General features: G+C 42.2%; 1 protein-coding gene across 9 annotated transcripts in view; it reads left to right on the top strand.

The window, feature by feature from the left end:
• GRIP2 (glutamate receptor interacting protein 2) overlaps positions 1-16,515 on the top strand; it is a 389,440-nt gene that overhangs the window by 209,838 nt on the left and 163,087 nt on the right. For 3 of the 9 annotated variants that reach the window (XM_080996900.1, XM_080996888.1, XM_080996899.1), the window contains exon 1: positions 10,341-10,425. The exons of the other annotated variants lie outside the window; for them this stretch is intronic. In XM_080996900.1, the coding sequence (XP_080853026.1) occupies positions 10,371-10,425 (55 nt within the window). In that variant the 5' untranslated portion in view covers positions 10,341-10,370. Of the gene's footprint in view, positions 1-10,340; positions 10,426-16,515 lie in introns of those variants that run through there. 9 annotated transcript variants of the gene reach the window in all.

Raw genomic sequence — 16,515 nt, 5'->3', positions numbered from 1 at the left:
AAATGGGTCCCCAAATGCAGGTCTGGATTAAAAGTGGATCCTGGGTCTGAAAAGGTTGCAGAGATTGGAGGTAGTGAATGTGATCATCGTAATGCCATGTAGCCCATCTGTAATATCACTGAAGGCAAACCAAGTCAATATGAAGTGAGGGCAATGGTTCCTGAACAGGCGAACAATTTTGAAGCAATTACCAACAAATTGTGGAAGGATTCCCCCCCCCCCCCGGTTTTTCCCATTTCCATGAAATAAATTTTTTTTGGAGCCCCAATTTCAGCAAATATATTGCAACTGAGAGAGATCAAGGCAGTTCCGTTAGTGGAGCAGCTGCTAAGGGAAAGAGGAAAACTGCAAGAAAGAAAACAGATCAGAGAACCAAGGTATTCCATGAAGATAGATGCACGCAACATGGTTTTTCCCCCCACTTGAATGTCTGTACTGTGAATTTTCTTTTTAAAGAGTTGGATTCACGTGTTTGTGTCACAAAATGTTAGCTGAACCAGAAAAAGTAGGCTGTATCAGCTATTCCAAAATGATTTCCCTTGTGGCCAATGGAAAGAGAAAACATTTCCTTAACAAATCCTGGTCCTCTTTCCAAAGCCCAAACCACTTAGCTCTCCCTCTTGAGATGTTTGAGCACTAGGTTATTTACAGGTCCTTGTGGGGCTACTACTCCCATGCCCACAGCCGCTGCTGTTGCCAAGAACAAATGGCAAGCGCCTGCTAGAGAACACAGGGATTTGAAAGCTCACTGCCCCCTGCAGTATTGGCAGCTTCCGCACAAGAGATAACAATTGTACCAACAAAGCTGTTGATCCAACACAGGCTGTCATAGCACAGGGCAGATTTTGTTTTGAAAATATTCTCCAGCTTTATATTTCCCGCAGTGCAACTCTTCAGGTTGTACCCTACATAGTGGCAGGGAATAATCATCACATGCCACCGCCAGATGAAATACAGCAGGATTTTTTATTGTCTTTGATTAAAGCTAGTATTTGCTAGAAGAGCACAACAGTTTGATCCTTAGCAGTTTCCTTACTGAGTTGAAAGATCTCCTTTTCGGATCATTACTGTTGCACCATGTTGTTGAGGAAGGATTGGCCTTCTTTGTTAACCACACCGCATCCCCAAGCACCTTCTTCTACGTGCTCCTGAAATTATTTCCAAAGATAGAAAAAGGCACTTCATAAAATTCAGCAGCTTGCCACAAGAACAATATAAATCTCAATGGGAGCCAAGTATATAAATGAATAACATGCAAACCTGTGGCATAGCACTTGCTTGCCAAGTGGGAAGTTTAAAAGGCTTTCCCCAGTTAAACACAGAAGCAATTGCTGGCTTTGGTTCACTGCAGGGAACAGAGAACAAGAGCTTCAATAATACTTCAAGCAGTTTAAATGAGCACTAGGAACCAATGCTGTAAGACGTTCCCCCACCTTCCGCCTCCATATATATCACAAGACAAAAGAAACTGAGTTTTCAATACTGCCAGTTTGCTTGGCAAAGCATGGAGATAGTCTATGCATGGCAGATGCCTCCTGAGAATGACACCTACCCAGACCCTTGAGCTCATTGGTCACCTGGGCTTAATTGGCCGGGGGGGGGGGCAGTTTCCATTGGAAAAATAATGTGGAGATTGACTCTCCACTGTTCCCTGATAGCTGCTTTGAAGAGGAATTTAATGGAGAGTTTAAGATTTGCAATCTCCCATGTGTCTTATCATTAAAGACATAACACATTATTCTGCACAGTGCTATTAATATCAGTTAGTTACCAGTGTTTGCCCAGTATAACAGCTACTTCAAAATAGACACGCTTTAAGAAGGATATTGACAAACTGGAATGTGTGCAGAGGAGGGCAACCAGTATGATCAAGGGTCTGGAAACCAAGCCTTATGGTGAATGGTTGAGGGAGATGGGTAGGTTTACCCTGGAAAAAAAGGAGACTGAGAGAAGATATGATAGCCATCTTCAAATATCTTGAGGGCTGTCATGTGGAAGATGGAGCAAGCTTCTTTTCTCCTGCTCTGGGGGGTAGGGCTCAAAGCAATGGCTTCAAATTACAAGAAAGGAGATTCTGACTAAACATCAAGAAAACCTTTCTGACAGTAAGAGCTGTGGAATGGTCTCCCTTGGGAATTGGTGGACTCTCTTTCCTTAGAGGCTTCTAAGCAGAAGTTGGATGGCCATCAGTCATGGATGCTTTAGCTTAGATTCCTGCATTGCAGGGGGTTGGATTAGATGACCCTTTGGGTCCCTTTCAACTACAATTCTATGATTCTATGCGCCGTATAAATTAAACATGCAGTAAGGCACTGTAGGTGCATCTGACTTGAAGGGGGAAATATCTTCCCATTCCTTCTAAAAATAGCAAATCTGTCTGACCCAGATTATGCAAGTATAGCACATGAAACAATCTCCCTTCCATTCTTCCATTGTACTCCAGTACCAGGCTCCCGTCAGTCTTGCCTTGGAGCTTCAGAAGCAAGGAGTTTCAAACCACAGAGAGAAAAATATTCCATTCATAACATTTCTTTAATGTTTTAAATCAAAGAATCATGGCTTTTCTATATTTAGATGCCTCTACCAATGACAGCCTTAACTCTTCTCTACATCCAGTGAGTTACTATGGAAAGGGTTGCAGGCATATCTGACCTGATTCCATTTTTGACTCTTTCATTTCCTCACAACTAGAGATGGGGGAGAAATTTATTCCAGTTTGCATTTAAAGGCTGGCCAACCGAATTCATACTTTCTGAAACAATATGTGAATGGAAGCAGAGCCATCTTTCAAAATTCACCCTTCTCTGAATTTTGCAATGCAGTTCTCTAGTAATGTGTATAGAATGCATATACAAGGCTAATGAGTGCATAATAATGCATACATTTGTTTTATCATGTTTTTAATACAGTCATATATTGGAAGTCAAACAGAATCCATTCCAGAAGTCTGTTCGACTTCCAAAACATTCAGAAACCAAATCATGGCCACATCAGATGTTCGGCTTCCAAAAATAGTTTGCAAACTTGAACAGTCACTTCTGGGTTTGTGGCGTTTGGGAGTCAAAACGTTCAAGAACTAAGCTGTTCAAAAACCAAGGTACGATTGTATTCTGTTGGGAGTCGCCCAGAGTGGATTGGGAAACCCAGCCAGATGGGCAGGGTAGAAATAATAATAATAATTTTTTATTATTATTTACAAATATGCATTATATTTGCAAAAATGTATATATTCATGAAAACTACATAAAAAAGGGGTCTAGTGAGGGAAATGTCCTGATGAATTTTCATGAGGATTAAAAACAAAACATCGCAGAGTGTTGTGGAAATGTGGAGAACTAAAGCAGAGATTGGGGAAATGAAAAACTGAGAAAAACCAGAATTAAAGTTTGTCTATCCCTGTTTACAGTTCTATTTAATTTGGGTTGAGGGTGACTCATTTACCTGTGTGTGGTGCTGACTGTGATATTTTTATTTTACTGTTCAATTTCAGTAACGTTGCGTCAATAGCAGTCAGAGCAGTCTTCAATCCTGTTCAGTTTGTCACATTGACACATTCTCCCTAGGTGTGAGCTTGCCAACCCACACATGCATGGAGTAATGAGCTCCTGTTTGTGAGGTAAACACCGTTCATCCCTTCACTTAATATCTTCCCCGAGCACAATTTTGCTAACATATGGCTCTGTTAATATAATCTGAAAGTGGAAAATACAAACAGGCAGCTATTAGGAATAATACATGAGGGTGGCATGACCACAGTCTGGTAAAGTCGTTTGTTCTCCGTTGTAGCAATGGAGGACCTCTTGCCTTGCCTTCCAAAACAAATTGGCAGTGAACGCAAGGAGCAATAATGCAGGTGGAAGATAAGGCTTGCTTCAGGAAGCTCAGCTGTTTCCTTGGAAAGAGCCGCTGAGTCTTGTACATGGATTTGTGGATTGAGCAAACATACTGTACCATTTAATTATTAAAGGAGAGCAACACCGACGTCTGCCGCTTTCTCAGAATAGCAGCATGCATTTTTCAAGCTGAATCCACAGCGTTGCTTTCTACCTCATAAGCTCCTTTGCCTCACATGGAAAGGCCTTTAATATCACGACCCATGTAATGGGCTGTTTAGTGAATTGTCCTGGGAAGGGTGCCTTAGAGATGGGTGTGCTCTGATTTTGTTAGATAGATTAAACTACACATTCAGATATCTCTATGATGTTTAGTTTTAAAATGCCTAGACAGCCCTACATTTGAGAAGAGATGAAGGAGTCATGGAACTTATAAAGACATGTTTAGATGACATTGGACATCTCTAGACTGATATGTGCACTATATGTTTTGAAATGGTTTAAGTGAAGAAATTGAATGACTATAGTAGCAGTGGCAAGGTGAAGAGGGGATTTAAAAGGATTTAAAAGTGCGACATAATTTGCAGATAGCTACTTCAGAGCTTTCTCATAATCTGTTGAGTTTCATTCATATATCGAACGAAGATAAGTGTCCAAATAATAATGCCCAATATATATTGCTGAATATAGATTATGATCCCATTGACTTTCTCTGTGATGCAAATGGATGTGCACATTCTTCTTTTCATCGTTACTTTACTTCCTCCACCTTGTTGGAAACATTTCAAACACCAGCCCTGATGAATGAAAATGGATCTTCTTGCAAAATTGTGTTTTAATACACTTCATTCAAATGCTGCCCCATTGTGCGTACAAAGGCAGCTCTTTCTTTAAATGAACTATGAAAGGGATGGATATGGGACTTGAGGCGAGGCCTATTATTGTGTCATTTCATGACAACGTTCTGGGGACTATGTGATCTCTTCTCTTTTTTTGTAGGGAATAGCCTTCCAGCATGGGAAAGAGTTTCTGGTTTAATAGCAGAGAGCTTGTGAAATTCTAGATCATTTTCAAGCTTTACGGCACATATTCTGCATATGACTTGGGAGTTTTGTTGAGAGTCTGACCCTCTTTAGTAACTGTTGTAAAATAAAAGCGGAGTGTGAATATGTAAACAGGACACTACATTTCTTTACTTTGGAAATCATATGCAGGGCACATTGTAAAATAATTGTGAGTAATCACAGATGTCTATGTTGCAAATTTATAAAATGTATGTATTTCATTCCGCATGGTCTTCTTAAAATCAATTAAAATATAACACTGAAGTAACGCTGAGGCTGTAAACTTGGATCCGCTTACTTCTGCAAAAATCTATTGATTTCCTTTAGTAAAGCTTTAGTCTGAATAATTGTGTTTGGGAATGAGGCCTTGATCAAATAGACCATACAGCAGCCGTTTACGCCCTATAACCCATAGGGGAGCATTTAGGTGTGCCTTTGATAGACATTCTTGGGAAATAAGAAAGATATAAAGGATACAGCTGAAACGACTAAAGAGTGGCGTGGATGCTAAGAGGGTCAGCCAGATGCTGTTTTGTGTTGTGCTAAATGTAGAGCTCTTTAAAAAGAGGTGATAAAAATATAATGTGGAAGCCATAGGTCAGTGGTAGAATACATGCATTGCATGCAGAGAGCCACCTGTTCCTGGCATCTTCAATTGACAAAACAATTTGAGAAAGCCCCTTGGTTGAGGCCCGGAAGAGCTTTTAGCAGTCGCAGAAAATGGTATTGAAGGAGCGGGCAGATCATATCATCCATAGTGCAATAGAATGGTTTGAATTGTAATTAATGGTAGAACTCAAAGTCGCCCATGACCTTTCAGCCAATTTCTCACTCCTGGTCTGCAGCGTGACTTGGGCTTATAGGTAATACAAGGAGCATTGGCTCCATTTTGATTGTTTGTTTGTGCTTCGAAGGCAAGGGGAAAGAAGCATATTCTATGTTATTTATTTTTTAGGTGAATTGCCTGCTCTGTCCTGTGGGTTCGCAGCAACTTTTTCCCCCAAACACAAACATTTCTGTGCCCTTCTCAGAAGATGCATGCTAAAGCTTATCTCTCAACTGTCCCAATAAAACTCAGGCACCCCCCCCTATTTTGTGAGCACAGTGCCCATTTTGGGTGCCATGATCTCACACCGAAAAAAGTGTGAGAGCATGGACCTTTAATAAATGCGTCTTTTGAGCCCACAATCTCATGCGGGTCAAGTGACTTGTATGGGAAGGTGGCCCCAGAAGACACTTGTGGGTACAAAAAGATGGGTACAAAACCAGAGTACAGTGGTACCTCGGATTAAGAACTTAATTCATTCCAGAGGTCTGTTCTTAACCTGAAACTGTTCTTAACCTGAAGCACCACTTTAGGTAATGGGGCCTCCTGCTGCTGCTGCACCGCCAGCACGCTATTTCTGTTCTCATCCTGAAGCAAAGTTCTTAACCTGAGATACTATTTCTGGGTTAGACATAGTCTGTAACCTGAAGCGTCTGTATCCTGAAGTGTCTGTAACCTGAAACGTCTGTAACCCGAGGTACCACTGTACTGTATTCAGAGTACTTCCAATAAAGGAACAACAACAAAATCAGCAGAGGTTAGTGGAGACCATTGCATAAGACAATTGTTATTAGGACGGGTGAGACTGTTCTTGTGAGCATGGGCTTCAGCGGAGGTGAGGTTACCTTGGACAGCTTCATGCAAGGCTCAAGCTGGAGACTTCATTAGAGCAGAGCTCAGACCTTGCTTCAACATCACTCATCCTTAAAGGTAAAGGGACCCCTGACCATTAGGTCCAGTCGTGACCGACTCTGGGGTTGCGGCGCTTATCTTGCCTTACTGGCTGAGGGAGCCGGCATACAGCTTCCGGGTCATGTGGCCAGCATGACTACGCCGCTTCTGGTGAACCAGAGCAGCACATGGAAACGCCGTTTACCTTCCTGCCAGAGTGGTACCTATTTATCTACTTGCACTTTGATGTGCTTTTGAACTGCTAGGTTGGCAGGAGTAGGGACTGAGCAACGGGAGCTCATCCTGTCGCGGGGATTCAAACCACCGACCTTCTGATCAGCAAGTCCTAGGCTCTGTGGTTTAACCCACAGCGCCACCCGCTTCCCAGCACTCATCCTTAGACTAGCCTTAAATAGCAGATTCAGCTCTGCCTTGTAGCTAGCTTCTCTGAGAGGCGCCTCTTCACTGAAAGGGCCCCAGCCTGTGTTAGCAGTCATTGACTCAGGCAAAGAGGGGGCTCCAGTAGGGTTTCTGAGTCAGATGCAAAGCATCCATAGATCAGAGGCCTAAGGCCCAACAGGCTCCCTGCAGAAGTTCTCCCAGAAAGTTAGGTGCTACTAAGGTGGGACCTGAGCTCCCTCACCTTCTCTAAATCCATAGCAGCATCCCCTAAAGAAGGGAAGTCAAACCCTTGGGGCAGGACAGCCAATTAGAACTAGCCATTTTGAAATAAAGTAAATTAATCCAGGCAGTTGTGCCAACATAAGTAGAATTCATCATGACATTTGCCACATATGTATTCCTGACTCTAATGACCAGGCGAATAAATCATTTTTTGTTTTGTTCCCATGCTATCTTTACAAATAAATGGGATGGTGTGGAGTTTTAGTGGAGCTCCCATGTTTATTGATCTGAATAATATAACTGAATAATAATCTAAAATTCACTTTTCTTTTTCCTGGAACCACAATGGCTTATACTGTATGATTCACAGGAGTATCTCACTATAGAAGTGATATTACAGCTCTTTCTAAATGTAGCTGTTGAAATGTTATCTCTTACAAAGGGAAAGCCCAGACCTCTATTCGCTCTATTCGCATCACATTTCATATCTAAAAATAGGAGCTAAGTGTGTCCCGTAGGGCTTGTAATGCGTCTTCCTCCTCTTAGTGAGAAGGGAGTAGCTGCAAGTTTGAATGAGAGCCAAATGGTCACTGAATCCTGGAATCGGTAAGTTGAAAGGAACCCTGACATCTTGTACTCCTTCCCCTAAACCAGTGCTCTCCAGATGTTTCGGACTATATCTCCCCATTAGCCAATGGTCATCATAGCTGTTGTATCCAAATCATCTGGAAGGCACCAGGATGGGGAAAGCTGCCCTATGCTAAGCCTGTGCCGCAAGGCAGAACCATTCATCCACTTATCAACTCAGCTTGGAGTAGAGGTCTGGACAGTTGGAGGGTGTTGCTCTAGCTCTTCATTGGCTGCATTAAACAGAGGGCAGAGCTAGATGGCTTACAAGACACACGTCTGCCCAACTCTATGATTCTGGCCCTTGGCTGCTCCAAGGGCAGATCAGATATTACACCCCATGTGGAGGAAGGCAATAAAAAGTTCAGCAAAATGGAGCCTTGCCAAATGGATGTGATTTGTGACATTTGTATGTCATGCCAGTCATGTAAAGCATATCAATACCAGTACTGTACATCCCTGGCAGGCATTGTGAGTTACAGAAGGCCACCATGTGCAAGAGTTGTTTTTTGTTTGGAATTTTTTTTACAGCCTTGGGTTATGTGCATGTGAACTTTAAATTAGTCCTTACATGCCATCTTTCAATTTAAACATTCACAAATATTTCTTTAACATTTCCTTAACCCTTTGAGTTTGGGTGGCAGGACCCTGCTGTTTCATAAGTCTCACCCTTGGATTCACTTCTTCAAAGGCCTCTTGTTTATAAATAGAAGTGACAATAATTCACTGCCTGCCAATAAGGATATCAGGATTTTATAATGTGACAGATACCTTCATTTAATGGCAGTGGGAACTGCTGGAGAGCCATGGTATATATTTACGGCCCATGTATAGAACCAGATTTTTGTGTCTGGCTAAGTCTGGATAGCGTTGGCAATTTTACACTTCTTGCATGTTTGTACACTGGATTGTAATGAATTCAGCTCATAGCTCTTTCATATTTTTGCCTTTTGCCAGATGCACAGCGATGCTTCAGTCCACTTTTAGCTAGTCAGCAATGTTATCCTGTTCTGAAAAAGTGGGGCACGGAGCTGTTAAGAATGACTTGCTGATGGATAAACTAACTTTACGAAACGATTTACACCACTGGGGCTGCAGGAAAATGTACTTTCATTTTTTATTGAGACTGAGGGTTTTGAGATGGTTTGATCTCTCCTTGAAAGTGAGATTCACCCCTGATGAAGCATAATCATGTTTTAAACACTTTGGGCAAGTAAATTGGCTTCTGGGCACCTTGGAGATATTCTCATATTTTGTTCTGACCCTTGCTTCCTCTGCTGCCAGCTTGATCTCTGGCCAACTGAGTTTGCAAGTTTTCAGCAAATCCCAAAAAGTGTGACCAGGTCTCCTAACTGGTTAATTATTGCAGAATCACTGTTTCATTTTGCCGGTTTATAGTGATCTGACTTGGTCTTCACCATTTGGCTGCCTTAGCCAAGTCCCATCCTGAGCCACTGTCTCTTATTTAGGGCAGAGTTGCACAGTTGCGTTTTATGACATCACATGGTAATTTCGACCCATGAAGGGTAAAGTGAGCCCCTACTGCCAGCTGAAACTAGAGCAACATTTTATAGATGGGATGCTTAACTCTCTTACTCCTTACTCTTCACCAGCTGATGGGCAGAGCAACCCAAACACCAAGCTTGTTGAGCTACACCTAGCTCTCCTGATAAACTGGCCATGTCTGCTGGGCCTGATGGGAATTGTAGTCCAAAATATCTGCAGGGCACCAGGTTGAGCAAGCCTGATTTTAATAATTCATTGTTATTCCCCCTTAACCCCATGGCAAAACTGTGAGACATAACCTTTATATTTCTCAGATCAAATCCTCACATCTTCAGGTGCCTTGTTTGCAGTGGCTTTTATCATACACCTTCTTAGTCATATTCAACTAAGTTTTACTCAGAGTAGATCTATTGAACTTAATGGTCTTAACATAGCCATGTTTATCGATTTCAGTGGGTCTACTCTCAATAAAACTTAGTCAAATGCCCCCCCTTTTCCTTATTTGCTGAGAACTTTACAGTGAAATGGAGAGCTCTTTCCAGTATTTTAAAGTGTTGTTTTTATAGGGAGACACATGTGGATAAAAATAACCCTACAGTTGCTAATGACTATGTTAATATCTTAGACTCTAGGACTTAGAAAGGATTCTTAGAATGATAGGGTGTCTGCGATATATATATAACTAATTTGAGGGACAGAGACAGAAATGTGGAGTAGCAATTTCACATTCACCTAGCTTGAGTGGCACAAATAACAGCTAAACACAATTCTGAGGAATTCTTGAGAAGGGGGAATGTTCCCCATCTCCCTTCCCCTCTTCCCAGCTCCTTCCCTCTCACTCCTTTCTGCCAGAACATGAAGCACAACTCCATTTCACAGTAATCATAAATTAATTTAAAGCCAGCAGCCCCTCACGGAGCCAGGCAGAGGTGTTGAGGGAGAAGCTATACAGAGAGAGCTATGTGAGGCAGGCATTGGGAAGACTGCGATCCAGGGAAGATGTTTGCTGTTTCCCTGAAGTGCCGGCTTGGCGTGGTGAGACGCCGGAACAAAGGTACTGCCGGGGTCCTGGTGGGGGCAGGGGGGGCTGAGGGTAGCATCTTAATGACTTTCTCAGAGACATTCTCTAAAGGGGAGGCAAGCAGAAAGGTGGAGCGATTTCTAGTTTAGATGCTTTACTTTTGGGTTGGCCAGACAAGAGGAAAACTAGGCTGCATACCTTCAAGCTGCTGTGTGTTTGGGGATGAGGGGGAGGGGAAGCTCATTTCCCCCACCCTCGTGATAATGCAATTATGGGGGAGGGCTTTTTGGAACTTTTCACCCCCCCTTCTCTTAATTGCCAGCTGCCGATGCATAAGCTGTAATGAAATATTTCCATACATCTCTACTTGAAATTTCCTACAGAAGGGTTCTTAGTGCACGTTGCCAGGTGCGGGATGGACAGTTCCATCCTTTGTTTCACAAGATCGCAAAGTTGTTTGACAATTGTGTTCTCGGAAGGATGGGCTGAGAGAAGAGAGACTTCAGGGTGGGAGTGGGGGTGAAGATGAATCACAGGTTACAGGGAGATGCTTCCAGTAATCATAGGATAAATCTATTGCGAGGCTGAAACTCATTAATAAAGTCAAAGAATTATTGGCACAAATTCACTTCCCATCACCTACAGCATCCCGTTACACAAAATGAATCAAGTTTTATCCATGGAGTGCAAGACTGCCAGTGCTGGTTGCAGAGCTTTTAATTTCAAAAGTATTTGGGTGGCGGGGGGGGGGGGCTGATTTCAGAACTTTAGTGCTGTGGCAAAGCCCTTTTGTTTTCTTCTGATATGATTCTTGTGTACTCTTGTGCTGACCTTGATCGGTGGGGTTGTGATGAAAGGGGAGCACTGCAGAATGCAAAATATAATAAAATGGAGAGAGAAAACGAATGTACAAAATTGGATTTGTTTAGCAATGTGAGACATTAATGTGATCCCCAGTACCAGGCATATCTAAGTGTATGTCATTCATTGCTAGGGATGGAGCAGAAAATGGATTCAGTTTGCTTTTAAAGGGGAACCCACCTAATTCACACTTTTTGGAAAAAATAATAATATGTGAACTGTAGAGCTATCTTTTAAAATCCGTACTTCTCTGAATTTTGCAACACAGTTCCAAAGCAGAGTAATACAAAAATACATGTACAAGGGGGTTAAGTGTGTGTAAAAATGGACATATTAGTTAGAATATCATGCAAAGGTGCATTATATTAGGGAATATTGCTTTGCAAAAATATGTTAGGCAAAATTGCACACAGCAACACACACATACACACACACATATGTATAGAAAAAAATGCACAAAAATTCTGATGAATTTTCATGATGACTTTAAAAAAATGTAAACTGATGTGGAAATGTGGAGAACCGAACTTCAGATTGGAAAAATGGAACAGAGGAAAAACAAAAATTGGCATAATATATAGGTGTAGAAAGGACTAAAGCACACACACAAAAAAGTTATGGACCTTTTATAGAATAATGATTGTCACAGTCTAGATGTAGGTTAGGTATTACTGATTTTCTTAAAGAAACAAGCTCAGCTTCTTTTGCTTGGGTACATCAAGCCTTCATGCTTGATAGAGACAGCTTGGATACTGTTTGAAACTCATTCAGAAGAACAGCAAGCTCTGAACTTCAATATGATAAAAAGAGTCTGATATCAGCTCTGCATGTTAAGACTCAAGCATGTTTATGTTTCTAAAGTGAAAGTTGGCAGGGCCCAATTGTGTCTGGAACTTGTGTTTCCCAAGATGGTTTCTTCCATGGTCTTTAATGTATAGAAGCTACTTGTGGTGGCAGCTTAGTGGTGAGAGAAAGGCAATGTGCCCAAGTTCAAAGGCACTTTGAGACTTTCCGGATTCCAATCTTATTATTTCTGCTGGTAAAATTTTCAGTCCTACTCCCACTCATGGGGGCAGTAAATGTTGCACTTTTTGCCCTTCACAAAGTCCTAAGGAAAAAATCATTAGCTGAGAACAGCACAGGAGTCTGACGATGAGAACCACCAAACCTCCCCCTGAATTGAACAGCAGTAGAACAGCTCAAACTGGGCCACTGATCACTGCATGCAAGTGAAGGCATTTTAGCATCATGCTTTGGAGTGGTGCTCCTTTGTATGTTTTCTGTCATTCCTGATGTACCCATTAGGAAGAGAAAGGCAAGCCTGCTCTTTCGGTTCCAAATCTTATTCATTGTCTAATGCAAACATCTGTCTCCCCTCTCCTCCCGCTCAGGATTCCTGCACTGCAAGGAAAGGATTTTAAAATAAAACACTTAATTCTGGTTATCTTTTCCAATACTACAATAACTGGAATATATTTGCAATCATTCTGCTAAAAGCAGTGGGCACCTTTCATGGTTCACACACAGTTCCCCACTCTATAGAAATTAGTTTTGAACTGTAATGGGGAGAGGTAAATTCCATGAAAATTCCTTACCTCTGTGAAATGTGCCCACCACACCTTTTACAATTTCCACTGTGAAACGGTGTGAAATTGTTCACACAGGGCTGAGCGTTAGGAGAGAAATTATGTTGGTAATGGGACTCATAAACCTCCCTCCAATTCAGCTGCACATATATGCCTTGTTGAGGAGAGATGAGGGTCAGATGGGGCTTGTCAACCTGGGAAGGTAGCTCATCTAGGAGAAGGAAAACTCTGGTCCTAAACCCCCACTGCCTTGCAGGATATCCTTGGAAAAAGAAAAGGCTAAGGAGTCCAGGAATCAGCAGACTTTTTCAGCAGGGGGCTGGTCCACTGTCCCTCAGACCTTGTGGGGGGCTGGACTATATTTTGAAATAAAAATAATGAAAAATTCCTATGCCCCACAAATAACCCAGAGATGCATTTGAAATAAAAGGGCACATTCTACTCATGTGAAAACACGCTGATTCCCAGACCATCCACGGGCCGGATTTAGAAGGCGATTGAGCCGGATCCAGCCCCTGGGCCTTAGTTTGCCTACCCATGGAGTGAACCCTACACAAATCCTGAGTGGAGTCTGAGGTTCCCCTACTTGTATCATATAATTTCCAGCAGCACATTTACTGATGCCAGTAAAAATCAACTTCTTTACTGTAGTGTGGGATCAGAAATCAGGTGACCAAAAATTGTTGGTTTGCATATGCATCCCCATGTATGTGGCAGGGAACGACTAAATGCATACAAAAATTGAAAACTTGTGCCTCTTAGATGAATGTGCAAATCTACTCAGATGGGTTTCAAAAATAAAATAAAATACAGTTTTCTGCATTATCTGAAAGAGTTTGCCTAGCTTTGTCTAATATATTTAACATTGATGTGGATCACCTACATTTATTAGTGACAGCTTTAAATATGGGCATTAATCCAGTGCTAAATTTTGCTACTTTGATCAAGGATTAAATTGAGCTGGAATTGGGTTTCAAATGAAGTGCTAGGAAGGGAGAAAGGATAGCTATTATCCAACTTCTGCATATTTAGCAATCGGATACTCAATTAAATACTTGCAAAAAAATGTCATTATCACTATTTTTTATGAACTCCCTTTTCTCAGAATCAAATGTTTCATTTAATGTGTGGCATTTGAGGCTAGCAACTGAGGTGATCTGCAAGAACGCATGAAGTCTTCAGGGTTTTCTCCCTGATCCATAAATATTCTCTTCTTTACATACTTCCGCCCTTGGTATCTTTTGTGCTGTACAAGCCCGGAAGAGACATCTGTCAGTTGACATATTAAAAAAGCAAACCAAGAACCCAATCATACGGTGCTTCCAAGAACTAAATCTGTGCAACTAGAAAGAGAAATAAAGTTGTACAGAGGAACGTATATAAGCAAAAGAGTCAAAATATGTCTGCAATCCATCACGAGATGTTTGCAAATGTTTGTCACAGTCTAAAAAAACAGACATTTGTGCATAAGGTGCCTTCAGTTTGGTTACGCATGGCAGATGCACATAAAGCTATGTATCCGCATCACAGCGCTCACCCAAGCCCTGTTAAAGTGGCTGCATGCACCTTTCAAAGTGTATATATGCCTCATTTCCCTCACTTCCCTTTACAGCAGCCTTCCCTTCTCAACCTGTGGGTCCCCAGATGTTGTTGGACTACAACTCCCATCATCCCTGAGCTCTGGCCTTGCTAGCTAGGGGTGGAGTTGTAGTTCAACAACATCTGGGGACCCACAGGTTGAGAAAGGCTGCTCTACAGCCTGTGCAGAAACGGCCTTCTTGACCATTGGACCCACTGTTGGTCTCGTCTGCTCAAACCGCTGGAGCCTGAATTCGCATGCAGGGGAAGTCCCTAAGTCACTGAGGGTTTGAGACCCACTGACTACCCTCACCTGGTTTAGCTGGCAAGTCAAAGCTGTTTCCAGAGTGTGGCCGCTGTTGCATGCTGACAGCTTCTAGGAGCCACAGGTGAGAGCTGAGTGCAGGGTGGGGGCCAAAGGTGGACAAACTACCCCAAAAGGAGCACAAAGTGTCCTCCACCAGAAGTACTACCCCCCAACACGCCACACGCCCCTGCAAATATTAAAACGTTTAGTTTAGCATCATTTAATCACCCTAGATGCAATTGCCAGGATGCTCATAGAAAAGATAGTGCAGATAAGCAAAGTTCCCTGGGCTCAGTAATAGAGCACACTTTCTACATGCACAAGGTCCCAGGTTCAATCCCTGACATCTCCCGTTAAAAGGATTAGGTGATCATTCATTATAGGAGATGTCCACTACTGCAAATGTATCTATCTCACACTGGTTCCATATGATATTCTTTTAAGTTTAAATTATTGTCTCACCTAATGTGACCTGAACACCGGTCTTATTTGTTTTGTTTTTACTTATAGTACTCAATTTGCTCAAGTGAAAGAAATAAGGAAACAGGACGGAGTCCCTAAATTATTAACACAGTACATGTGTAAGCTTTAAAGCTACAAATGGATGCAAACTGAGAGGTGAGCAGACAAGCTTCCTGCAGCATTAGCATAGAGATCTGGGTTAGCCCTGCAGGAGCTGATGAATCACTAACACCTTGGTCAGAAGAAGCAGAGCATGCTAAGTGAATTGTGCATGGGTGTGTGCGTGTGTCTTTCCTCATTCTTACTGATGGGAAACACCCCCCTCCAAAAACAAAATAAAAAATAAGCTGATGATTGGGGCTTGGACAGCAAAGGCACAATACTTTGCCCGCACAGTTTCATCTCAGACTGCCCAGGCAATAACATACAACTAATATACTGCTTGATTGCAAACAAACAAAACACAACCATTGCAGCATCAAGTGGATGACAATTGGGTGGGCCTGCCCACCTGTCAAAATTGACCCATAAGGGGACAGATCCAGCTCCCCACCACTACTATAAGGTATGGAACTCCTGTAATTAGGGGTAAACACTTGTCATGGACTAATCTCATTCCACTCAGCTGGGATCTCCATTTTTACCCACCGAAGGTCCTATTTATTTAATAGCCATGGGTGTTGGAACTTTTTGGTGTACCTTACCCACACCCCAAAAGAGCAATCAAGGAGGGAGCAGTCTCACCCCTATGTAAACACACTGAGGTCTCCAGTGGTCTGTTCAGATTACATTACTGGCATTAGGACTGGGGAAGTAAGAAGGCATCCTTTTCAGTTCTACCCTGTATTTGTTACATGCACCACTTCTTCCATTCTGCTGCAGTTCGCCTTCTGCCCAAAACTGTGTTATTCCTATTGCTGTTAACTGTGCTGAAATCACATAAATTTCAAAATGAATTACATAAGTTACACTCTCATTATGTTATTCCACCCCATTCATTTCAATGTGAAGGAAACACAAAGCTAATATGGGGGGGGGGGGGTGTTACCATAATCAGTTACAGATTGTTTGGAACAGATTGATTTCTGTTCCAGACCTGGAACAAATGTGCAAATACCAGCAATTTCTGCTCTCGTTTCTGTTTTCATCAGAATTCCCCAGCAATCTTAGCTGCAACACACATTCTTAGTCCACTTGGAAGTGTACTGGGGTGAGAGGAGATACATTTTTTTGCTCTTCTTAATTTCTTCCACACACCATCTCCTCAGTTGCTGTTCAGCTCTGTCTCGAGGATATGGAAAAGTTCTTGGATGGCAACTCTTAAAGTAA

Source organism: Podarcis pityusensis, assembly GCF_964106645.2.
Source record: "Podarcis pityusensis genome assembly, chromosome: 2".
In the NCBI taxonomy this organism is placed as follows: domain Eukaryota; kingdom Metazoa; phylum Chordata; class Lepidosauria; order Squamata; family Lacertidae; genus Podarcis; species Podarcis pityusensis.
This window is presented reverse-complemented; position numbering and strand designations above follow the sequence as displayed.